Source organism: Boleophthalmus pectinirostris, unplaced genomic scaffold, assembly GCF_026225935.1.
Source record: "Boleophthalmus pectinirostris isolate CB_2022bp ecotype Guang Dong unplaced genomic scaffold, ASM2622593v1 HiC_scaffold_15, whole genome shotgun sequence".
Taxonomy (NCBI): domain Eukaryota; kingdom Metazoa; phylum Chordata; class Actinopteri; order Gobiiformes; family Gobiidae; genus Boleophthalmus; species Boleophthalmus pectinirostris.
Genome location: NW_026571070.1, coordinates 16,306,642 through 16,332,584, shown reverse-complemented (window position 1 = coordinate 16,332,584; position 25,943 = coordinate 16,306,642). Strand labels below are relative to the sequence as shown.

Sequence of the window (25,943 nt, the reverse complement as noted above, 5' to 3'; positions counted from 1 at the left end):
GAACTGAGGCTGCAGTGAAAACGCGCATTTAGAAGGACGAATATATTGGACACTGAGAGGGCACAGGGTCTCGTACAATGCCATTCCACATGTTACTAAAATAATAAAATAGATAAAAAAGAAATCTTGTTTTCAGTTGAGTAGCCTATACAACAGCAAATGTATGATTTTTAGGAGACTATGATTTATGGGGAGAACAATACGTAAATAGAGAAACACACATCCAAGATTTTTGAGCATTTGCTGGATATGAAGCATGATTTTTGGGACAATATTTACAATGAGGCTTGCCTATTTTGTTCATCTGTTCCATAGCCTAATTTATTATTTTATATTTGCACTTCTGCTTGTGTCCAAAGATTATTGCTTTACCTAAATTTGCATCAAATATATATCTAAATACTGTATATATTGAATTTAAGATATATTGAATAATTTAAGATATTGAATGGCAAACCTTTCACTGTTTTTCAATTCCGTTGGGAAGAGAACAGTTTGAACAAGGTTTAGTCACACACATCTGATCACTTTTGCATTTATGAAGTTCACAAAAATTTCTCGAGTCGTTTTCTGCTGTTTGGATCCAACAACCACAAAATGACGTGTCCCAATCCCAAACTAAAATATGAAATATCAGAAGCAGAAACATGAAATGGTTCAAAAGACTTGAAAAGATCACTTTTCAGACACGTCCCACTGGGAAAACAAACATGGAGGTTATGTTATTAGTTCTTTTTCTCAGACTGGAGTGTATTTCATCCCTGACAGTTTATCTTCCTCAGAGTCACGTGATGTTTCTGTGTCGTGTCTGGTCAGATGATTTAAACAGGTTTGTCTCTGTCTTCCTCTCGGTGGAGGCAGGACGACAGCGCCACCTGCAGTCCCACTTCTCAGGACAGTTCCAGGTGTGTGAGAGTAAAAAAGCCCCTCGTCCGGTTTACAGTCTGTGGGCACGTTTATTTCGATTGCTTCTTTAATCCAGCGGTGATTCCCAGTTCATAACGTGTTTCTCTCTTTTAACTGGTCAGAAAACGATTTGAGTTGTTCCTGTTCTGCTTTGTGTTTTGTTGCTCGTGTTTCGCCTTCGCTGTTTCCTTCTCGCGTTCTGTTCTATGTTCCTTTTTCGTGGACTGAACGCTCCTGTTTCTCCGATGTGTGTTTTATTGCAACATGCAGGGGATTTCGTATATGAGTTACATTTATGCTCCGGTTCTATTTTGTCTTCGGGTGGACGAGTATTTGTCTGAGTTTTCTGTACGGTTTTACTGTTGTGTTCATATTGTGTTTTTTCATCGCCCTCTGTACTTTCTCTGTTATCACGTGACTTGAGGAAACGCTAGTGACCAGTCAAACTGTCAGGAGGTTGAGAAAAGAACCTAAAACAGAATATTAATGAATTCATTGTATTGAAAAGATTTTTTTTCTGATTTTATTTTTACTTTATTTTAGTTCATTTAAGATGAAATTATCTCACAAGAGTTTGAAGTGGTGAATGCAGGAGCCAAATTAACACTAAGAGAAGTTGAATTAACACTAAGAGAAGTTCAATTAACACTAGAGGAAGTTGAATTAACCTCAACCACATCAAGTTCCTCCAGTTTTTGCTGTGTAGGCATTGTACAGTTCCTGGGTCACATACAGCCCTTTTTTTTTTTTTTTTGACTCTGACCGGTCTGTTTAAGCTTATTTGGAATTACAAAATAAACATATTTTATCATTTTATCTCATACATGCACTAAAGCTGCATTGACTTTATTTTAGAGGTGTTTTTTAAATGACATTTTTTGTAAGGCAACCTCACTTCTTCATTTCTAAGTCATAACATAAACTCTTCAGTCTGACCAGCTCATCAAAACAAAGCCATTTACTGCTTTTATAAAGAAATGCAATTAATTTAATATTATGCAGAACTGAGTTAAGCATTTTGGTCTAGCCCTCCACAGTATTTTCTGTTTCTCATGTCACCCCATGGAAAAAAAATTATAAAAATTACCCACCCCTGTATTATAGTATTTCATCGCCGAGAAAGTCTCTGATTCTGATGTGTCTGTGTTCTGGTGTGATGTGTCCATGCCAACCTAAACACGACCAGCCACTAAAATTAGCAACAATTATCGTAACTGAGGGACAAGGTTAAGTATCATGTGTCCCCAGTATGACTCTTAAATGATTAGTTGATTATTATTTTATTTTATTTTTATTTTTTCAAGCTTTTATTTTGAAGTGAATGAACCTGTCTGTTGCTAGGTTACGTATGACACAGTGAAGAGGTGTCAATCTCCAGGTAAGAGCTTCCTCATAACTCATTAATAATCTGTGTAATTTATATTAAACAAAGCAAATCAAAACTTTCTTCTCTGTCCTGTTATCAAGCAGACTTTATGTGTGATTTAATGTCATTTTTCTGTGAATCTTTCTCTCATTTTAGCTTCCCTGACTAGGAAAAATATTGGAAGTTAGCATAACATGAGCTACATTACTTGACATTACTTTTAGGTTTGAAATACTTTTACTTAGACATAGGTGATATAGTAAATTCTTCTGCTCACACATTAAATTCTTCACATTTCAAAACTGGGACACACCCGGGTTGCGATGGATTCGTATAAATAAAATTGTGAAAGAGTGCGTAACATTGTCCATTGTCATAATCTGAGGGACTTCTGTTGGTGCATTTTTTTTTTTTTTGCCTTGTGCTCATTTTCAAGCACTGTTTTCTGTATTTTAGTTAAACAAACCACAATATGTGCCCGCATTTACTGTTGGCAGGGAACAGATTAGTCCAAAAAAGGGACATCTGGGAGATTTCTTACATAAAACTTGGACAAATTAATGGTTTTGGATAAATCTGCTGGGACAAGGGACACAGGGCTCAAAACTGGGACTGTCCTGGGTCAGTAGGGACGTCTGGTCACCTTGATTTCTCATACAGTTCTTTTGTTAATTTTATAGTTAGCTCCCTAATCTTCAATTTTTTACTTCAGGAACAGAATGGCAACTCTTGGGGAGCAGCATCAAAAGGCTGCTTTAGTAATTCAGAAGGCCTGGAGGAGTTACCTGGTAGGTTTTCTGTTATGGTTTAAGGTTATAACTTTATCTACAACGTTCTTTTACTATTTTCAGTTCAGAGCTATCTTTGATTTTTACAAAGAGCTGATCAGACTTTGTAACCAAGGAGATCCTCAGATGATTCTCAAGACAGTCAACCCACGAGAGGTAATGTCAGAAATACTGTACTTATACTGTGCATAAAATTAACAAAAAATATTCTATATCTTTGTCAGTGTGAGCTGTTGGATGCTGCCGCTGGAGTTTTCCTTCGATTTCGTCTAGGCGGGGTATGAGACAGGACTTGGGTAGGGGTTGACCAGATGTCCTTATGTAGGACAGTCCCAGTTTTGAGCCCTGTGTCCCTTGTCCCAGCAGATTTATGCAAAACCATTAATTTGCCCGAGTTTTACACAATAAATATCCCAGGTGTCCCTATTTTTGACCAATTTGATACATGCCAACAGTAAAGAGAGGCATAAAATGTCATTTTTTGAGTAAAATACAAACAAGCCAAAACACAAAGAAAATGTGATTATACTGACTCACATGTTAGTCATGAATGGGCCGAGTGCAGAACAATTTTCCTTAATTACAAACTTGATTCACAGTTTTATTATTACGAAACACCACAAATCGGGGATGTCCCAGTTTTTGATTTTGAAAATCTGGTCATCCAATACTTAGGTCCATTTTAATATGATTCCTTTTTATATTGTTTCTGAATCTCTCCATTTTAGACCACTTTTCCTCCCAGCATCTACTATAAAATCTTCACCTATCGACCAATAACAGACCTGTGTGCTAGCAGTCCAAAGATCTACGCAAAACCCAGCAACAGACAGAGTGAGATCCAGCAAGCCTCCCAAACCACTGTGAAGGCTGCCCATAAGGGGTGGTACCAACGCACGGAGAACAACAACTGGAGACTATTTTCAAGCGTGGTAGACATATTTTAACATATTTTATTTTATGTTGTAATTTTTAACAGTTTAAGTTACTCAAATCAAGCGTAAAATGTGACAACTTGCCTATCCGTGGTTTCAGAATGATGAAAAGTTAGAACTGTTCAAAACTCCCAGTGACTTTTGACCAATCTATATTATAAGTATACTATACAGCATAATAACTTCCAACCAACAGTAGCTCTTTAGATGAGACCCAAACTTGCACAAAATCCTCTGTTTTCTATTGCCACTGGTAATGCTATATATGATTCAGTACATTTCATATTTTTGCAAGTTATATTCTTAGCAGCTCTTTTTCCCTTTGATAGTTGGTTCCTAAAAGTGACTCAGCAGAGTGTGACGATAATAGAAAAGTTGACTTTTGCTACACAAAACTGCAGAGGCGACAGGATGTACACAGGTGGAGGAAGAAGAAGAAAATCGAATGGCTCAAACAAATGTGAGTCACACGAATCATTTCAAATCATTTGCATTCCCGGTCTCACTGTCACACAGCAGATGGTCTGAATGAAATTTGCTACACACACATTAGCTAAGTTTTTGACTCTTTCATACTCGCTCTAGAAACTCATGAAATATAGAGCGATTTCGTGTATTGTGAATTAAAAAAGGTCATCTTGTGTCAGAATCTCTCTTTGATGCTGTTATTCCCTGCAGGTATAGCCGAGGTCGTTTGGAAAATCGACTGGGCCGAGTAGCGTCTCTGGTGGATAATTCAGCCCAGGAAGTGGTGAGCCATTTGGAGAAAAACTCTGAGGACATAATGGACTGGGAGCTGGATGAACTGCTGTCATGGTCGAATACACTCAACTTTGAAGAGTAAAAATATACTTTATTCTTTTATCTTTTTATATCCTAATAATTTGTTGTAAGTATATGTTTTCTATTGTATATTAACTGTATGTATTTGTGCAGATACATGACTCAGTGGAGACATCTAGCCTGTAGCCAGTCTTCAGAAATGAGTATAGGTATGGCATTTATAGATTTGTGTATAGCCCCATCTGCTGGCGTAGTTTGGTAAATCAAGCTGTTTAATATGTCTTTATTTTATTATTTCCCAGGTCCCTTTCATTATGTTGGGTGGGCCACAGAACATAATTAGGTCATCAGATGGATTTTCCAACTCCTTTTGTGTCATCAATAAAACAGTTCTACTCCTGCAATGACTCCACGTGTAATTATTCACTTGAAATAATCACTCATCCTTTTGTTTAATGACCCATAAGAAATGTCTTCTTTTGAAATGACTAAATGGCGAAATAGTTACTGGATAATTAAACCAGAGGGATTTAGTAACTGATTTCGTTATTGCATGTTTCATAACCAAATATTAGCTGCCTTTTTATCAGCATGTTAATACAGATTTAATACAGATTTGTGATTTTATATTATCCCAAATAACTTGATTATGGAAGATGAAAAGTTCTCCTGAATTTATTTATCCCACACATAAAATCCAAGCACCAGAGCTGTAACAGGCAGTAATTAATAGGGGCGTGCAAAAATAATGAAATATCGATATATATTGTATAATTTGGTGTGATGATACAGTATTGATATCGTGGGCTGCTGTATCGATATATTGCCAAGAGTATTTTTTGGTATATTTTACTAAATAATTTTGTAACAGTGTTACAGTTTTGTTGCTTGGTTAGAGGAAAGAAACTCATTTATACAACATTTTCACTGTTATGATGATTAAAATTGGTGTGTTTCATATGAACTTTGCACAATAATTGGTTTAACAAAGACTTTTAGTATCACAGCCATGATTTAGCCTTTATTTTCATGGAATCGATTTGAAATGTATTATATTGAATCATATCGAATTGAAAGCTCACTGTATCGAGATACATATCATATTGTGACCTATGAGTCGAGATATGTATCGTACGGGCAACTTGTTAATGATACCCAACTTCAGTAATTAAGTAATAATTCCAAATATCTAACAAGATATGCTAATCGTCACATCTACATTCCTAAAGAATACCGGAATATTCAGTAAATTAAGTCAGTGTCAAATTTGCTTTTTGTTTTGAACATAATGCAAAGGTTTTGATTCTAAGCAATGCTATTGTTTAGATTCTAAACAATAGCTTAGTAAACAGAGAAGGATAGAAAAGAGGGGGCACCCGGATTTGAACCGGGGACCTCTTGATCTGCAGTCAAATGCTCTACCACTGAGCTATACCCCCATACGACAATATATCGAGTCACTTCTGTATAAGAAATTGTAGCAAGATACCAATTTATTTGCTATTTATTGGTAAATATCTATAGGTAGATTTGTCTTTTGTGTAATATGACCGATTTAACGCGTTTATAGAGTATATATTTGAAAGCCGTCGACATAAACAGAAAAGCGAAAAACGGATCTGACTTGCGCCGGAAGTGAAGTAAATTACGTAGAACTGCACCGGAAGTTGTTGCTCGTCGAAAAGAAAGTAGAACAAGCGGAATCACGATGGTAAATATGAGCTTTACCGATCTTTTTATCCCAGTGATTGTCAGAATGATTTATTATTTATATGCTTTGATACAATTTGATGAAATATTTCCTTCTATTGGACAAAAAGCCGACCTTAGTTTTTCTGTTAACCTACGGATGTCGATTTGATTAGTCACTGAAGCTAGCCGATGCTAACTCATCTCTAGACTTTTATTTATTGCCCATATTCTTTGTTTTCCCTGTGAATTGTTTATTAACTAAAGCCTGTAATCTGCATTTGTATTTATACTTTTCACTGCAACTAACTGTATTGATCATAGGATACGCGAGGGCTTCGATCTCAAATGAAAGACAGTGTCCCGGTGGCAGGTTTCTGTCCGCAGGGAGCCTACGGTCTGCAAGATTCTCTTAGGAGCGGGTAATTTTGGTTTTATTTGGAGAGTTTTATAATATACAAACGTAACAGTGTATTAAAATGAAATGTATTTGCTCTGTTGCATAGCTTCACCAGTGTCAAGAATGAGCTCCTTCCCAGCCATCCACTAGAGCTGTCAGAAAAGAATGTAAGTTCACAAAAATAATCAAAACAATGAACATTAAATTAAAAGTAAATTATTGATTCTATTGTTTAGTGCTACCATTTACTTCCTTTCTGTTGATTAATGTTTAATGTACTTCAGGTAACATAATATGGACGGCCTTAATCTGCAATTGTTAGTGTGTACTGTTTCTTTACACTTATTCTACAGTGTTATTTTATTTTAATTTTTTTTCTCTTGTTTTCAGTACCAGCTAAACAAGGACAAGATGAACTTATCCACACTCAGGAACATCCAGGGTCTTCACGCACCACTCAAACTACAGATGGAGTACAGGGCAGCTAGACAGGTGTGTGCCTCAGGTTTCTCACTGCTAATGTATTATTTATCAAATTAAATGAAAGAAAACACATGGCCAGTCTGCAGTATCTAGTATCGTGGAACAGTTCCATGTACCGTATTTTCTGGGCTATTAGACGCAGTCTTAAGCCTCTAACCCCATCAGAAAACTACCGCGCGCCCCACAATCCAGAGCGCCTCATACACGAATCCACTCAGGTGTTCCAGCACGACTTCAGTAAACTACAAAGCCGCACCATCCACAGCACACGCAAACACACACAGAGCAGACGACGATGGTGCAGTGAAACACACCCTCAGACACACTCATCATTCCACGCAGATGAGGAACGGAACAAAGGAACGAACCGAAAAAGCGAGTCCAATGTGCCACTCTGAGCCACAACTGAACAACTGAGTCACTGCGAACACACCAACAATCCAGCGGTCCCAGACAGCACCCTCCCTACACGCCACAACTGAACAAAGCCCAGAGTCACTGTGAACGCACCAAACAAAGTCCAACTGACCCATCGAACTGTTGTGTTTCGTTTAAAGTCCAGTGCAGTTTATTTGTGAAAAAGTTTGAAAATAGACCATTTAATGACAGTGCTTCTTATAATCCAGAGCACCTAATAGCCTGTAAAATACCATAGTTAAGCAAGTAATAGACTAATTTCAGATGATATATTTATCTAACTGATTGAACTAAATTATCTGCAGATTCAGCGCCTGCCGTTCTTACCCAGTTCAAACCTGGCTCTTGACACGCTGCGTGGAAGTGACGACATGATCGGCTTTGAAGATGTCCTCAATGGTAAATCCAGCACAGCCATTATGCATATTTATATAATGAATTATCTAAATATTAGGTTTATGTATTCTAAATTTGTTTGTGTCTTTGCAGATCCAGCTCAGAGTGAAATCATGGGAGAGCCACATCTTATGGTTGAATACAAACTGGGATTGCTGTAAATTTTCGTGGCTTTTTGTTGCACAATATTTCAAGGGTCCAGTGAAGAAAGTAAAAGTGCGTTGTATTAGGCAGTTTGAGAGCTACATGTGTGGGTGGTATTTCTTAATAAACACTTGACTTGAGCACTGGTCTACTTTTGAATAATGCTTTTAATTTTGTTCAGGGTTTGTCACTTACTTGTTTCTATGGATATGTCGTTCCTCTGCCTTGAATGTTTCACAGAGCTGTTTGTTGTTATACTAGCTTTTCTCCTTGGAGATGTCATAGCTTTGTCTAGAATGTCAAAATGTGTGTTTTTCTAGGTATTTTTGAGCTATAAAATCACGTGTAATTGAATAAATGTAAGGTAGAACTGTTCAATGTCATTCTGTGGAATATTCCAGGCAGAGCAATGACATATCCATAGAAACAAGCAGGCGATGGACACTCAACTAAAAAAATTACATAGTGGTAGATAGTCACATTTTTATACAGTTCTTTTCCACCTTCAAGGCAGCCCTTTATAACAAGGACCCATTCACACACACAGACACTAGGGGTGAAGTTGGTCAAGTGTCCAAGGACACAACGGCAGCATTCATCTGTGGGAGCTAGAATCGCACTGCCAACCTGTGGGTCAGTGGATCTGACAACCAATGATATTTTTATGTCGAGAGGGGGACCTCTCTCTCCTAGTGCAGCTTTAAACTAATTTAATTTAATAATAATGACATCTTAGAATTGAGTAATTTGCTTGATGATACTGGCAGAGAAGACAGGCTGTTTTTTTTGGATATTGTTAGTAATTACAGAAATATTCACCATAAACAAATACTACCTTAGAACACTGTCTTGTCCTGCAGCTCAATATTAAAACTACAGGGGGATTCCAATTCTAGAATAATGTACGTGAACTCAACATGACTACAAAAAGCAAAAGGCTAGTCAAGGTCGGTGGTGTGGGGGGGAGAGAAGAAACGTAGAGGTTCTGTAACTCACTGTAGCAATCAATTGAATCCGCACCACCATCGGACCAGCCGTCAGTGAATCGCACAGCGGCCATATTTTATACCATGTACGAAAGAATATGTATCTCGCTCAGGGTGGTGTATGTCTTATAAGTTGATTAAACTTAGTATTTTTTTTTCTTTAAATAATGTGCACTAAGAAATTATCAATGAAATCCACGTGCGTAAATTTACACCACAAAAAAGCGGTATTTTTGTTTTCGCTTTGACTCGCAAAGCATTCTGGGTAAATCTCCTTAAGCGACACTTTTTTTTCAGTCACTTTCATTTATTTACATCGGAAAAACAACATTTGTGCTACCAGTTCAAGACCATGCATTACATTCTAAATTTAATAGTTGGTGAAGTCGAGTTAATTAGGTTCTAAATGTAAATGCGAGTTAATCCAAACAGGAAATAGCTTTATTTTCTGCAGATAGGCTTCTTATGTCTTTATATTTTTAAATCTGTAGGGCTGATTTAAAATAAATACATAAATAAATAAATACATCGGTAGATGAATACTCAAAGTTGAAACGTTTAGCTGGTGAATCTTTATTTCTTCGATGCCGTACTTGGTAGAGACAATTTGTACTTGTCCGTGGTTTGTTGCTTTCTCCGCTAGATGGCACTGTTTACCTTCAGAAAATGGTCTCTTGGGGTTGGGTTTAATTCTAATTATTCACTTTGTTTATTATTTCCTCGAAACCGAATGGTGGCCATTAATCAAAGGAGAGGAAATGGATTAGTGGGTAGAATTAACATGCAACACAGCTAATTTTCCCGGAGTTTTCCCAAGCCAGATGTTAACCTACTTCGCACTACATAGGCCCATTAAACTGTTTGTTGTTGAGAGCGCAGTTATAAACATTTAGCTTTATTGCCTCAGGGACCTCCTCCATGAGCCTGACTTTTCATAGATGACTGAGTATGATGTTATAGTCTGAGGCAATCTAAGACTCATGATGCTGTCTTCTACTTGCAACAGTGCAAGAGGAGCAGGATAAGGTTCTGACACAGGCTACATAAGAATTGTAACATTAAAATGTTTGGGCCTACATCCTCCATAAGTTTGGTAGCCTTTATGTTGGGCTTAAGTGGGCCTGTAGAATAGATCTTTCATATTCTCACACTATAAGTAGTTAACGCTTGACATCCTACACACTTCAGCGACATCATGAGCTCTTTTTTAAATATATATATATTATCATTTCCAAGTTAGCAGAACAAATAGGTTTTTAGTAAGTGAAAAAGTCAAGTGACTCATGTAAGAGCAACTTTTGCCAGATCTGTTTCTCTGTAAGAAAAAAAAAAAGAAGTTTCTGACATAAAAGCTATCAGATTTTTCAAGGTAGGCCTAATATACTAACGTTGTTAAGTTATGTGATATATTATTACCAGTTTACTAATTTTTACTGGGATTGTGTACTTGTTCTTGGGGCTGGGGACTTGTGAGGGTCTTCAGAGGCATTGCAAAGGTTGTCCACACAACAAACATAAAAGAAAAAGTGAGTTTGAATTCTTTACATTCACTTTACTTTACATTTGCTTCATTTACTACTTTATATCAGTATTAAGCCCATAGACATGATGATATGAACTGTTAACATGCAAACTTGAGAGACAAACAGTACATATTGTTTTGAACTGAGTATGTGTTATTATTAGGGGGGTCTTTGGATAAATGTGGGGCTCTGCAGATTTTGGAATGACTGGACTAGGTTGTATATTTTGAGTTTTGTCTAAACCATGTGAACTCTAGTCGAAATGTAGCACACAGGTTAATGTTCCTTGTTCCTCTGCAATCCTCTCCCCTCACACACACACAGAAAGAGAGAGAGAGAGCAGACAGAAACCATGTCTCAGATCAGGCAGGACACCTCTTCGTACAAACCCTCCTCTCTCCAGCAGGATGTGTGCTAACTGCTCCACAAATCACAATGGCCGCCGCAGGAAGTGAACAGAAGAGACAGCAGGTATCAGACACTGCCACTCATGGTTTTATATTGGCAACACTTTAACTTGTGAGTAGGGTATAGATTACGCTGTTATAACACCAAATATAGAGTAGTAGTAGTAGTGGTAGTTACATAATGCTGTAAGATAATTGATACGTTACTAATTTTAGCAAGTGAATGTATGGCACACTATTTTGTCCATAAATGGCAAGGCAATTTTATTTGTATAGCATAATTTGAATGCAAAGTGATTCAAAGTGGTTTACAGAATAAGAAAGATATAAATATCACAATACAAACACATAAAAACAGAAATAATCATAATAAAATGAACTTTAAAAGAGTGCAGAATAAAAACATTTCAGTCATTTGCACAGTTAAAAAGAGCCCTTTTGAGCCTGGATTTCAGTATTGTCAAAGAAGAGCCCTGACTCACATCTTCGGGAAGCAGTGAGATGCAGAAATGATTTCCTAACTCTGAGCATGTTTGTTTATCCATCTTAGTAAGTATGTTTGAATGGGAAAAAAGGACAATTTCTATAGTAGGCCTATATATAAACAGATATTTTGGTTGGAAGAGCTAAGTTGGCGCTAAGGTTTTTGATCTGGTTGCTCATGTAACATGTTAATTTAAAGTCTTTTAACAATGGAGCATAACCCAACCCCCCTACCGCTGTTTTAAATGTATTTAGGAGCCTGTAATTATTTATAAAAACACATGGATTTTAAAAATTTTAGTCTCATTCTGTGGTTACATGTGGTTGGATGTGCTATGAAAAAAACTCTGGATGAGTTATGGAGGTGCGTTGGTCATTCTAGGGGAGGATAGTTCCCTCTCAATCCCCTCTTGGGGCCGCCCCTGGACATAAGTTGTTTTGCCTTTGCCCTGACTCATATAATATGTATTGAAGTCTCCTCCCATCTGTGGATGTCAGTGAGTGAGTCAGCGTGAAATATATGCAATATAAAGCAAAAAAGGAGTTGTTATTGCTTTGCCTGGAATGTTCCATAGTATAGCATTAAATGCATACAGTCAAAAAACCTACATTCTCACAGTGAGCGGGGTCGTCTCGGCACAGACCTGACCTGTAACCTGACCTTGTAGCATCAACTGCTTGTCTTCATGGAGATAGATAAAGTCAGTGCTGTCCTATGGAATACTCTCCTGATTCATCAGCCGGTTTCACTTTGTGGAAACTGTCTGACCTCGCAGCATTAGGATTCGTTCACTCAACGGTAGGCGGATACTTTTTTTAAATTTAACCAATCGTATGTAATGCGCTGGAATGCTCAGTGGTGTCCAAGTAATTGCCGGCACAACCACAAACAAAGCAGTGAACATGTCTGTCAACGATTATTGTTGTTTCTGTGAGATGAACTTGCAAATTAAAGGTGCAATAAAGAATGCGAAGTTTGTATTTGACGAAGGAAATATTAAGGAGGATAGCATTTGCAGTCTTCTATCGCAACTCGGGTTGATTCAGCTCTTCACTGATTGGCCGGTGCGTGGTCTACAACTTAGGGGGTTCTTGCAAACGCAAACCGTCTAGTGTATTCCGATTCCTGACCTAGTCACTGGAGGGAAATGAAATTAAGCAGAGGCACTAGGTGGCGCCAGCCTGTCTATTGTAATACTGGTTGAAATGGGAATATTTCAGGGAATGAATCTCCATGGAGACAAGCAGGTGGCACAACCTCCACCAGAAAAGTTAGCATACCTGGTTTGAAAATGAGACATCTCAACATGCATGAAACCACACAGCTTCCGATAGGCCCTATATGGTCTATGTGCGTCAGATACAGATGTTATGAAAGCTGAAAAAGTCAAGTTAGCATAACAAAGAACCCGTATATATATATATATATTTAGACACCAATACAAGCCAGCAGCCCCATACACATTTTACCTTTTACTTCACCATCTCTCTCATTGTGTCAGATATTTTTCCACTTCCATTCACTCCCGAACAGAACATCCTGGCTCTGAGCAGTCCATAAATAGTTGTTGATTGGTGCCGTTTTGCTCAAATAGCTGGATTCCCACAGCGCCTCAGTGGGTGGTAGGAGCTAGCTATTCTCCACGTTAGCTTTTATTGACGGTCTCCTATACCCTCCAGAAGCACGCACTGACATCACAAACGCAGTCTTCCCACTTGTTTCGGTAATTTGGTGATACAGAACATCAATAGGTAAAAATACACCAGGGCAGGAGGCAGTCTCAGGCGTGAAGTCCAAAAATATAGAGTACTTTTTTAGTGAGGTTGTGCAATCGAATAAGAGAGTTTGGCCCGCTCCAGTGAGTACTTTGTGGGCGGTGGTTTCTTCTCCATCAATTGTAGCAGTAACAGAATCTGAAGCAGCTGCCCACACCTTGTAAAGGACAGCCTCGCTCCCACACGGAAATCAAATGCCAAAAACTCTGGTCTTTTCTGGGCCTTCTTCGTCTAAAAGCGTTTGGGCCACATCTGAATGGTCTGTAAAATGTCATAGTCGTGTCTCTGTGCTGGCTGTGTGTCTCCCATCTGGAGCTTTTCATGTTCGGCTCGAGTCAATAAACAATTTAAAGGTGCTGCATGGTTTTTATCTCTCCAAAAAAGTGAAAACAGTCCATTTTAAAGGTCTTATATTAGGCATAATTGATTCTCGTGAGCTTTATGTCATTTTATAATGCTGTTACTGTTTTGTTTCATTCACACATAATAAAGTAACTCGTTGTTATTACATCGTCAAAGCTCAAAATGCTCTGTTCCACCTTGTGATGTCATGTAGTTTTTAAGTTAACAGCTTCTTTCACATTTTATTCAGTAGAGATTGGCAATCCCAGGGCTGAAATTATCCAAATGATTCTAGTGAAGGTGTATGAAGTTTAAAAATGCAGTGTAGTACTTCCTGTACTATCACATGACATCACAAAGTGGAACAGAACGGCTTCTGTTTGAGAGAAGAGCTCACCCTAACTATACAAGGTTTGTGCCTTAAACTTGTGTGAGTGAAACAAAACACAACCCCAGATATGTTTGTGATGAGGAAACAACAATTTACTTACAACAACTTGCTTATGCATTCCAAACGTCCAAATGATTCCCCATTATTTTCAACAAGAAGTTTCTGAGCACTTTTCACAGCTCTCAGGGACAAGTGCAGCAGTGATAGTAAAGCTAAAAACAACTAGCATGCTAACAAGCATTTCCTGATTATCAGAAAATATAGCGCTTTATTATTATATGCAGACAGCACGTAGCAATTTTAGTTTGACCTGCTTAATAAAGAGCTGCTTATACTGTATGTTTGTACTGGGGCAAGAGCATTTTTATTCAAATACATGGAGGAATCAGATACAGAGCTTTTAAGTCTGAAAGTGTTGTAATTTGTTTCATACTCAATATTTCTGTTGCATAGTAATTTCTAGGAATGCTATCTAAATGCATTTTATAGCCTGTGGTGTTATTGTCTTGTTTCTCAAAAAGTAGATTTATGTAGCCATGACATTGTGAACCATAGTTCAAGTAGACCAACAAATTGTTGATTTGTGGTTCTTCAAACAACAATAAACCATTCTGAACTCCACACGTAATTCCAAACAGTTCATAAGCTTGTTACCATGGTTCTCAATTTAACACAAGTCAGTAGAGTGTTTATCCACTGATTCAAAGGTCAGTGGTTTGACATAAAGCTGTTATCCACTGACTCACCGGTTGGCAATGCGATTCCAGCTCCCACAGAATGCTGTCGTGTCCTTGGGCAAGACACTTAACCCCCCCTTAACCCACCCGTGTCTGTGTATGAATATGTGTGTTTGTGAATGGGTGAGTGGTTCCTTGATGTATGACGCTTTGAGTGTCTTGAAGGTGGAAAAGCGTTGGATAAAATTGCAACCATTTACCATAATCAGGCACTTACAATGAGTTATTACATTGATAAATATATACACTCCCTTAACCTCACTCTGCTGTTATCACATCTGTGTCTATAACTGTCACTTCCTCAAAGTGCCATAGAATTAAATCGTATATGTATTTTTTTTAGTTTGCTCAATAATTCATATATTTCTCTTCACAGTATTTTCTCTCGGGCTCTGTCCTATTTGCCTTGTGTCGACATTTCCAGCTTCCCACAGGTATTATACTTTCACAAAATACTGAAATATTAAAAAAAAAGTTTAAACCCCCAGTCTTGTTTCTGTGTTTCTCTGGCCCTGCTCACACACAGATCCCTCTCCTGGGTCCTGTATGGCTCCTATAGAGTTATATCACTAAAAGCAGTTGTGTGAGAGGGGCTTGAGTCCAGGTACAGAGCTCCTGCTGTGAGCTCAGAGACAGTCCAGCGCTCAAGCTTTGATCCACAAACCTGCATTTTCACAATCTGAAGGTTCAAAGCCATCCACTGTCTTACACTGGATCTCTGAACACCATTGATATACACCATTATAATTACTAACATTCAAATAGTGTCGATTGCAACATAAATACGAAGTTAACTAAGCACTAAAAACACTTAACCTTTTTTGTTAATGCATCCATACTTTCTGGATGACAGCACATGTCAGAGTCAGTGAACTATGGGAATACAGTGGTGCTGGAGTGAGGCAACAGCAGCTTAGTGGTTTGTGCGCTCATCCACCAACACTAAAGATGACAGACCTATTCCTGCTCGGACTATTACACTGAGCTACTACTTCACTGATCTTGCATGTATGAATTGGATCTTCTCACTGTGAGACAGGAATGGTAACCCCTCAGCCTCTGTCAATGCACGGGCAAGTGTCACATGTGTTTCAAAACAGTCAAATTGTGATAGTTAAATGAGTTCAAGTATTGTCAGCTCTGCTCTGGAAATTTGAGTGTGCCCTATTGTTTGGCCATGGTGTCATTAATCCTTAATAATTGAAAAAAAAAAAAAAAGAAAGAATGTTTCTCCTCACAATAATACACTCTCTTTCATACAACATTTGATATAGTGACATCCCTTGTGTTGGACACGGTGTCAAGTATCATATTCAAGTCTACAACCAACTGAGTAAGCTTTTGTGTGTTTGTAATTAGATTAAAGAGAAAGTCCAGAATTTTGGACATAGGACCTCATTTCCTAGTTAGCCAGAGTGTTGGAGACATGTGGAGACATTTAAAAAAATATTCCATCCAGTCCTTGTATTTGCAGAGGTCACTGGTGGTAGGGTAGCGCATGTCAATAGCCATAGTTATCCTGCCACTAAAAACAGTCTTACCCACTCCACAAAACACCCGAGGCAAAACAGTTATAACGTAAGACTGTCGATGTGAATATCTGTGTCAATAGAATAATTTTATAAGTAAAACCAACCTTGCATTTGAAGGATTTAAGTCTGATCAGCAGCAGCAAGTTGTATTTTCTGATAGAAAGCTTGGCAGCGGCAGACTAATATCACTTAGCACCTATCTTACCGGCAAAGTAAAATTCCGCTGCTGTTGAGAAAATAGTCCCTCAACATGCGATGATTCATGCAATGCAAGGTTAGTTTTATTTCAAACATTATTCTATCAACACAGACATTCATCGATAGTGTGACATAGTAACAGTTTGCTTCGGGTGTTTTGTGGAGTGGGTAAGACTGTTTTTAGTGGTGGGCTAACTATGCCCATTGACATGCACTAGCTTAGCACCAGTGACCTCTGCAAATACAAGGACTGGATGGAATATTTTAAAACGTGTCTCCACACGTCTCAAACACTCTGACTAACTAGGAAATGAGGTCCTTTGTCCAAAATTCCGGACTGTCCTTTTAACCGATTCATCCCTGTTGTATTCTCACACTTCGCCACTAGATGCTGTCTCTGTTACTGCTGCCTGACAGTGTGCCAGCTTTGACCTGACAGAAGAAGACCAGAGAACACAGATGAAAATGAACACCTTATCTCACCGGGGAACCAGGTTTCACATCTACTGCCATCTACTGGTAAAAAATAGAATTAAAGGTGCACTGTGTAACTTTTCTGGTGGAAGGTCCACCAAATGCTTTTCTCCATGGTGATTAGGGTGTGCAAAAATATCAAAATATCAATATATCGTATTATTTAGTGTGATGATAGAGTATTGATATCGTAGGCTGCTGTATCGATATATCACCAAGAGTATTTTTTTGTATATTTTGTTACAGTGCTACAGTTTTTTTTTTGCTTGTTTATGCGACACATTTGACATTTTCACAATTTGATGATTAAAATTGACGTTTTTCATATGAACTTTGCACAAGAAGACGTTTAGTAACACAGCATGATTGAGCCTTTATTTTTTATTGAACCATATCGAATCGCTTTGAAATATGTCATATTGAATCAAAAGTGCACCCTATTGAGATATGTATCGTATTGTTGCCTATGTATCAAGGTATGTTGTCGTATTGTAACTTCTTAATGATACCCAGCCCTAATGGAGATGTGATTGCTTTGTCTGGAGTGTGCACAATATGCAATTAATCCTTTCTATTAAACCTTTCTATCTTTCTACCCGGCCCCAGTTACAGGTCAAATTCACGGAGAGGCAACCCACTCAAAGTCAGAATGCTTGTTTTTCTCAGTATTTTCAAGCAGTGAAACCACCTGTAATTGAATAAATGTGAGATAGAGATGTTTAATGTCACACTGTGGAACATTCCAAGCAGAGCGATGAGATATCCATAGAAACAAGCAGCCACTGCGTAACAAAAAAGTTACACAGGTCACTTTTAACTTGTGGTCCGTAGCTTTAATTGACCTCTATATCCGGATTTGAACTATCACCAAATTGCCATGTCCGTTGAGGAATTCTATTTGAATGCTCCCTCTGCTCTGCTTGGCTCACACTCACACTGGCCTCTCCTCGCTCTCATTGGTTTTATTGGCAGTGCCTCAGAGCCGGAGATGCTGGGGCAGCTCTTGTTGTCAGGCCTGATAAAGATGGATCAGCGCAGAAGCATGGGCCAAAGCAGCTCTCGTCCATCTCATTAAGAAGAAACATTCGGAGAGAACAGCAGCATCCTCAGGTGTCACACCGACTCATGTAGGCTTGTTCAGCTCCTCACTGCTTTAACTGACTGCCCCAGATGAACTAAACATATTATTCCATCTATAGTGTGATTGTGTGAAATAACACAACTTGTGATTCTTATCTGCTAAAACTTTTGGACTTTCATATTCTTACTGGTTTAAAGGTCCTATATTATCCTTTATTATTAGTCTGTCTACATTTTCAAAGCTCAAAATGCTCTGTTCTACCTTTTGATGTCAAATCATGTAGGGGTAGTTTTTATGTTAAAGGGACAGTTCAGAATTTTGGATAGGACAGGGCCTCATTTCCTAGTGAGCTAGAGTGTTAGAGACATGTGGAGACACTTTTTTAAATATTCCATCCAGTCCTTGGATTTGCAGAGGTCACTGATGCTAGGCTAGTGCATGTCAATGGCCATAGTTAGCCTGCCCCTAAAAACAGTCCACTCCACAAAGCACCCAAAGCAAATCTATTATTATGCAAGACTGTTGATGTGAATGTCTGTGTTGATAAAATAATGTTTGAAATAAAACTAACCTTGCTTCGCATGAATTGTTACATGTTGAGGAACTATTTTCTCATATATCAGTCCGCCGCTGCTAAGTACAAGAAGTACAACTCGCTGCTGCTGCACAGACATATATCCTTCAAATGCAAGGTTGGTTTTACTTTTAAAATTATTCTGTCAACACAGACATTCACATCGACAGTCTAACATTATAATTGTTTTGCTTTGGGTGCTTTGTGGAGTGGTTAAGACTGTTTTTAGTGGCCGGATAACTATGGCCATTGACATGCGCTACCCTAGCACCAGCAACTTCTGCAAATACAAGGAATGAATGGAATATTTTAAAAAGTGACTCCACACGTCTCCAACACTCTGGCTTACTAGGAAATTAGGTCCTATGTCCAAAATTCTGAACTGTCCCTTTAACAGCAACATTTTACTTTTACTTGAGTAGAGATTGGCAATTCTAGGGTTGAAATCATCCAAATGATTCGGGTCAAGGTGTATGGAGTTTAAAAACACAGTGGAGCACTTCCTATATGGTATTACCACATGGCATCACAAGGCGGAACAGTGTTTTCAGTTTGAGAGAAGGACTCAGCCTAAATATGGGTTTGAACGAAATGATGACTGAAATAAGACACAAATCTACACCCATGTTTATGATGAAGAAACAACATAACAGATCACAAAATAACATAAAATGTTTCTTCATTATGAGTCTAAAGATTAGTTATGATAAACTCTCAGACTGTGAAATATTGATGTTTCCATAACCTCAACTCTCTTTTATTACATCGTGTGATCCACAGACTCATTCTTTTATGGCGTTTATAATGAATCATCTGCAGCTCTGACATTTCTCAAACACGTTGCTATTGTGAAAGTGAATGATGACACGTGGGCCATTGGTTACAACAGAGAGAGTGGCAGCCTGATGGTTAGTGACAGGCGTCCGCTGTGTGGGGTTCAGTCCGGGTAAACTCGCTCCTCGGTCTCCACCGTCGCTCGGCATGCTGGGAAATTAATGAACTTCCTGCGGAGCGCTGATCACCTCGCTCACAGTGCAAACGCTCGGCTGGGGGTTTAATGATTTGTCACTTCACTTTGAATCAATGAAGTTTCTGCATTCAGGGCCCATATTTCACTGTTGTATTCTACAGAGTTCAACTAGGTCCTGGTATGAAGTCCTGTAGACCTGGATCTGGTTTGGTCCTGGTTCCTTAATTAAGTTCTGTCAAGGAGTATGACTAAACCTAATTAAAGACTCCATATTATGCTATTTTCTGATCTACATTATAATGTTGTTCCCTCATAGAAAAAATATACCCAGAGTTGTGTTTTGTTTCATTCACACGTTTAACGCACAAACCTTGTGTATTCTTTTCTGAAATGGAAAACACTGTGTTCCACCTTATAATGTTATGTGGTAATACAGGAAGTGCTCCACTGTTTTTCATTGATTTGATTTTTATTTCAAGCTTGTGCCAAGAGAGAAACAACAATCATACACATACTACATATACACTGATCACAGGACTTTACAAATATATACATATTGTAAAATAAATGTCATACTATGGTCGTACAAACTAATAATAATGATAAAGAAGGCACAGAAGATTTATCGTATCAAAATTTACAATTGTATCAAAAAGTTCTACACTGTGTTTTTAAACTCCACAAACCTTCACTAGAATCGTTTGGATAATTTCAGCTCTGGAATAGCCTATTTTTACTCAACTAAAGAAAAAGGCAGCTGTTAACTTGAAAACTACCACTTCATGACATCACAAGGTGGAACAGAGAATTTTGAGGTTTTGAGATGTAGACAGACTAATAATAAAGGATTATTCAAGCATGTGTGAATGAAACAAAACACAGCTCCAGGTATGTTTTTGATAAGGTAACAACATTATAATATGGCTTAAACAGACAGTCCGGAATTTTGAACATAGGACTTAATTTCCTAGTTAGTCGGAGTGTTGGAGTCGTGTGGAGACAGTTTAAATATTCCATCCAGTCCTTGTATTTGCAGAGGTCACTGGTGCTAAGCTAGCGCATGTGAATGGCCATAGTTATCCTGCCACTAAAAACAGTCTTACCCACTCCACAAAACACCCAAAGTAAATCTATTATAACGTCAGACTGTCGATGTGAATGTCTGTGTTGATAGAATATTGTATGAAATAAAACTAACCTTGCATTGCATGAATCATCACATGTTGAGGGACTATTTTCTCAGCAGCAGCGGAATTTTACTTTGCCGGTAAGATAGGTGCTAGGTGATATCACTCCGCTGCTGCCGAGCTTTCTGTCAGGAAGTACAACTCGCTGTTGCTGCTCAGACATAAATCCTTCAAATGCAAGGTTGGTTTTACTTATAAAATTATTCTATCAACACAGACATTCACATTGACAGTCTGGCGTAATAATTGTTTTGCTTCGGGTGTTTTGTGGACTGGGTAATGATTGTTTTTAGTGGCAGGATAACTATGGCCATTGACATGCGCTAGCCTAGCACCAGCGACCACTGGAAATACAAGGACTGGATGGAATATTTAAAAAACTGTCTCCAACACTCTGGCTAACTAAGAAATGAGGTTCTATGTTCAGAATTCCTCCAGAGACAGAACGATCTGGTGCTGTTAGCTCCCATGAATTTATCTGAGTACGGATCTGATTCTGCACTGTGCGGAGGCCTGAAAAAGCTGATACACAGATGTAGGTCTATGCGCCGTGAAGTAGCTAATTCACCACCAAAATGCTAAGAGGCTAGCATATATTCATATATATTGTCTATGTGTATGACCTGCAGAAGTATAATCTCTGAAAAGTTTCACATGAATCATCTCCAACGGGATAGAAGCACAGAACAAACTCACCATTAGCTGAACACCCCTCTGTCACAGAGAGAACACATATAATCCACTGAGTCGTGTCCTTTAGTCTGATAGAAGCTGAACTGCATCAGCGCACAACTGCAAGCTGTTTTGTGAGTGCTCAGTTTATGCAAATTAGCCATGCGGTTTTAAGTTTCCTTTCTGTAAAACTGTAGCTGTGTGGATAAGAAAGGATTGCGGACACAGAAACGACGGGTGTGGACGCAGACCATTTCTAATACAGTGATACACTGATATGTGGATTTGTTACAGTGTAAATGGGGTCTCACAAGAGTACATTGAGTGTAATATAGAATCATTAAAGTGGAATTTATAGTGCATTTTATTTAGTCCTGCTTTGGTGTAGTTCTCATCATGTCATCTAGTTCAGATTTTAGACTTGGTTTAGACCTGGTTTAGTCTGGCCTGGTTCCTTCAATAACCTCTACAATTGATTCTCAACGTCCACGTATCTCTCACATTTTATTCCGATCATACTCAACAACCATGTCTGATTCATTTTAGTCTGAAAACAGCTTTCTTGTTTAAAGCTGGGTGCCGTCATGCAGAGGCTTAAAACTCAGTGAAAGCCAAACTCAGATTGTTAAACAGAAGAGCTGCTCACCACCCACTGTTCGCCGAAGGGACCCAAACACAGAGACCATGTCTGAATATGAATGTACAACTAAATGAATCTTAAACTTTCCACGCTGGAAGAGCTGGACTAAAGCTGGACCAAAACAAATCTACTAAACCAGGACTAACCTAGATCTAAAACAGGACTAGTCAATACACCAAGAAACCACCAGGTAATTACAATATGACTCTACAGGACAAAAACAGGACAAAGACTGAGCCAGGATAAACAACCACAAAATGTTGTTCAAACAAAACCAGGTCTCAACTGTATCTATATCTATACCTTTTACCTTATGTTTAGTAGAGATTGGCAATTCCAGAACTGAAATCATTCAAATTATTCTAGTGAAGGTTTAAAAACACAGTGGAGCACCTCCTCTATTACCACACTGCATCACAAGATGGAGCAGAGTGTTTCGAGGAAAGAACTCAGCCTAAATATGAATGATTTGTGTGTTAAACATGTGTGAAAGAAACAAAACACAACTCCAGGTATGTTTTGATGAAGAAACAACATAACAGCTTAGAAAATGGCGCAATCTGGGCCCTGATGTCACTGTTTAGATTTAACTGAGTGACATTTTTCCATTTATAATAATATGTTCATTAAAAAGACATTAATTCACCCCCATGCCAGTTTTGAGTGCTGCATAGTCTCTCTGTGCTGGACAAGACTGATTTCTGATTTAATATTTCGAGAAACACAATGACGTACACACAAAATAGACTCTTAAAGTGACATTACCCGAATTTCAAAGCACAAATGGAAGAAGTCTTTACATTTTTATTCCTACTGATACTTTGCAGCTGAGTTCATCAACACTCCTTGGGGGTGTTAACTGCTAACTGTAGGCACTGCTCTGTCTGAAGCTCTGTTACTCAAGTTAGACTTAATCTGAGCTTTGTTTTAACAGAGATGAAAATCAAACATCTGAACTGGGCTATGAAAATCAAACCAGACCGGGACCAGACTGGGACTGAGACTGGGACTGAGACTGGGACCAGACCAGGACCAGACCAGGATTGAGAATGGGACTGAGACCGGGATCAGACCGGAACTGAGACTGGGATCAGATCGGGACCAGATCAGGATTGAGACCAGGACTGAGCCAGGACCAGACCAGGACTGAGACCAGGACTGAGACCAGGACTGAGACCAGGACTGAGACCGGTTTAGTCCTGGTTTAGACCTGGTTCAGTTCTGGTTCAGTCCTGTTGTAGTCCTGTTTTAGTCCTGGTTCAGTCCGTATGCGGTGCAAAAATCCGGCATTGCAGTTTAAGTCACGGAAACTGGAAATCTGTTTTTTCCATTATTCATTTAAACACAAAATCGAAAACTGAAAATAAATAAATAAATAAATCGTTATCCGTTTTTTTTTTTTCATTTTGGTTTTGGGGATAGAGATAGGAAAATAGTAGTTTTTTTCGTTTCCTTATTTTTGGTTTTATTTTGAAAAACAAATGAACGAAAGATACACGGATTCATGAACACTCATATGGATCACGGGCTCCTGAAAATTTGTTTTTTTAAATCGCTTTTCAATTTTTTTCTCTTGCGTTTTCCATCATAGAGATACATGTAGAACACCCCCAGCATGATGTCACTGCAAAGTATATATGGCTCTCTAAAAAAGACAAAGAAGTGAAGCAAAAGTGGACTTTTTCTGGATTTTCGATCACTAGATAACTTTATTAGCAGCAGACAGCGTACAACAGTCTTTTCTTTGTAGGTCTCCAAGAATAAAGTTGGGTTAACCACCTTAAACTAGGGAAGTAACGATATCCAAATCTCTGGATACAGTACTTTCACGATATGGCAAGGCAAAGCAAGTTTATTTGTGTAGCAGTTTGTACACAAAGTAATTCAAAGTGCTTTACAGAATAAGGCTTACATTAAAATCATAATACAAACAAATCAAAACATAAATAATCATCATAAAATTTAAAAGAGAGAGAGACATTAAATGAGAGAGAAAAGTGCACAATCAAAACCTTTCAGTCATATGCAGCTAAACAGAATTGTATTGAGCCTGGATTTAAAGAACGTCAAAGTACAGGCCTGTCTCACATCTTCATGAAGACTGTTCTCATGTTTTAGCTGCATGAATCTGAAACACTGACTCCCCGTGTTTAGTCCCGACTCTGTGCACCAGCAGGAGGCCGGTCCCTGAGGTCCTCATTGCGAGATGGTTCATATGGCACTAAAATGATATGCATCTAATGGTATATTTATGAGATATTTTGTGTATGCCAGCAAAAATGTGAATATATTACTTTTCTGTCATAATCCAAATAACTAAGTGCTTTAAAAGTGCTTAATAACTGTTGATTCGTAATGTAGATTGGGCTGAGACAGTGCAAAAGATCATGGTATATGCCCTTTTTCGCACCACAACAATGAACTTAAGCAAATAAACTTGTAAGCCCACGGTATTATTGTGAGACTTTTAACAATACGATATCATGATATTTATTAGTTATTGTTACATCCATACCTTTAACAGTGAGTACTATTTTTCAGACAAAGACAGAAGCAGATCTCTCTTCTCTGTGTATGTGGTTTTATGCAGCTAATTGCCTGATCCATGCGTCAGGCCCGGCGCTGTTATTGACGTGGGTGATGAGTTAATTACACATTTGCATAAAGGTCACATCTCCAGTGGGGCTGAATCACTACACTGTGCACAGGGGGGTCCTGCCCGCCCGCCCCCCTCACCGCTATCTCTCCTTTGGCAATGCATATTTCACTCCCTGCTGTTTATACGATACAGAAATGTTTTTAAAAGGTGTTCTTGTCAATGTATTTGGCAACAGGGCACCAATAAGATAAACAGTTGAATAAATTTAATCTGTTTTATGCAGCGCTGTAAAAATGCCTTGTCATAAATGGCCAATAGATACAGTGAGACTAATGGCTGTATATAAAATATTAGAGAGAGATTTATGTGTTCTTGGATCTGAGCTGAGGTCAGTGGTGCATTAATAGTAATTACATTTTCAGGAGTGACCGTAAGTACAGCCAAAAAGAAAACGCAAGAATTGAAATCATCTCTGCCAAATCTGTTTTGTCTATGCCAGTCAAACTTTTTAAGATCTTGTTAATTTGGGTAAAAGTATCTATAAAAAAAGAAAAGAAAAAAGAAAGTAAAATTTGGACTGTGGATTGATTGCTTTTGTCTTGGCATCTTGGATTTTTGCAGCAAATGTTCTCACTGCAAATTTTACACTCTGAATTATAATTTGTAGCCTCTTTTTACTTACCTGTTCCACCTTGTGATGTCATGAAGAGCACTTCCTGTATTACCAAATGACTTCACAAGATGGAACCAAGTGTTTTTCATTTGAGAGAAGAACTAAAATACGCAGGGTTTTGTATGTTAAACATGTGAATGAAACGAAAAAACAAAACTCCATGCAAGTTTTGAAGAGGAAACAACATAACATAGATCAGGAAATAGTGTAATATGGGCCTTTTAAAGACAGCGTGACTTCTTTTTTCATGTTGTGATTACCTTACTTTACCTTGAACGATGTTTCTTCATACAGAAAAGTGATGAAACTCAAGAGTTGTTCTGCTCTTAATGCATATCAGATTTCCTCCACTTATTTGATTTAGTGTGACTTAAGCCGATGTCAAAGGTCA

The 25,943-nt window shown here is 38.3% G+C and overlaps 2 protein-coding genes and 1 non-coding gene across 3 annotated transcripts; 2 read left to right on the top strand and 1 right to left on the bottom strand.

The window, feature by feature from the left end:
* The first annotated feature begins 2,208 nt into the window (after positions 1-2,208).
* Positions 2,209-5,040, top strand: cunh11orf65 (chromosome unknown C11orf65 homolog). Its single transcript, XM_020930768.2, has 8 exons — positions 2,209-2,284; positions 2,985-3,060; positions 3,124-3,216; positions 3,285-3,338; positions 3,789-3,992; positions 4,325-4,455; positions 4,674-4,835; positions 4,932-5,040. The coding sequence occupies exons 2-8, from the start codon at positions 2,992-2,994 to the stop codon at positions 5,038-5,040; spliced, it is 822 nt and encodes a 273-aa protein (XP_020786427.2). The 5' UTR covers positions 2,209-2,284; positions 2,985-2,991.
* A 1,105-nt stretch (positions 5,041-6,145) lies between these two features.
* Positions 6,146-6,217, bottom strand: trnac-gca (transfer RNA cysteine (anticodon GCA)). The gene has a single exon. It is a non-coding gene; the product is annotated as a tRNA-Cys (tRNA).
* A 160-nt stretch (positions 6,218-6,377) lies between these two features.
* On the top strand, positions 6,378-8,447 carry pomp (proteasome maturation protein). The gene is made up of 6 exons (XM_020930794.2): positions 6,378-6,489; positions 6,792-6,889; positions 6,974-7,034; positions 7,258-7,359; positions 8,073-8,166; positions 8,257-8,447. The coding sequence occupies exons 1-6, from the start codon at positions 6,487-6,489 to the stop codon at positions 8,322-8,324; spliced, it is 426 nt and encodes a 141-aa protein (XP_020786453.1). The 5' UTR covers positions 6,378-6,486; the 3' UTR covers positions 8,325-8,447.
* Positions 8,448-25,943: the final 17,496 nt, after the last annotated feature.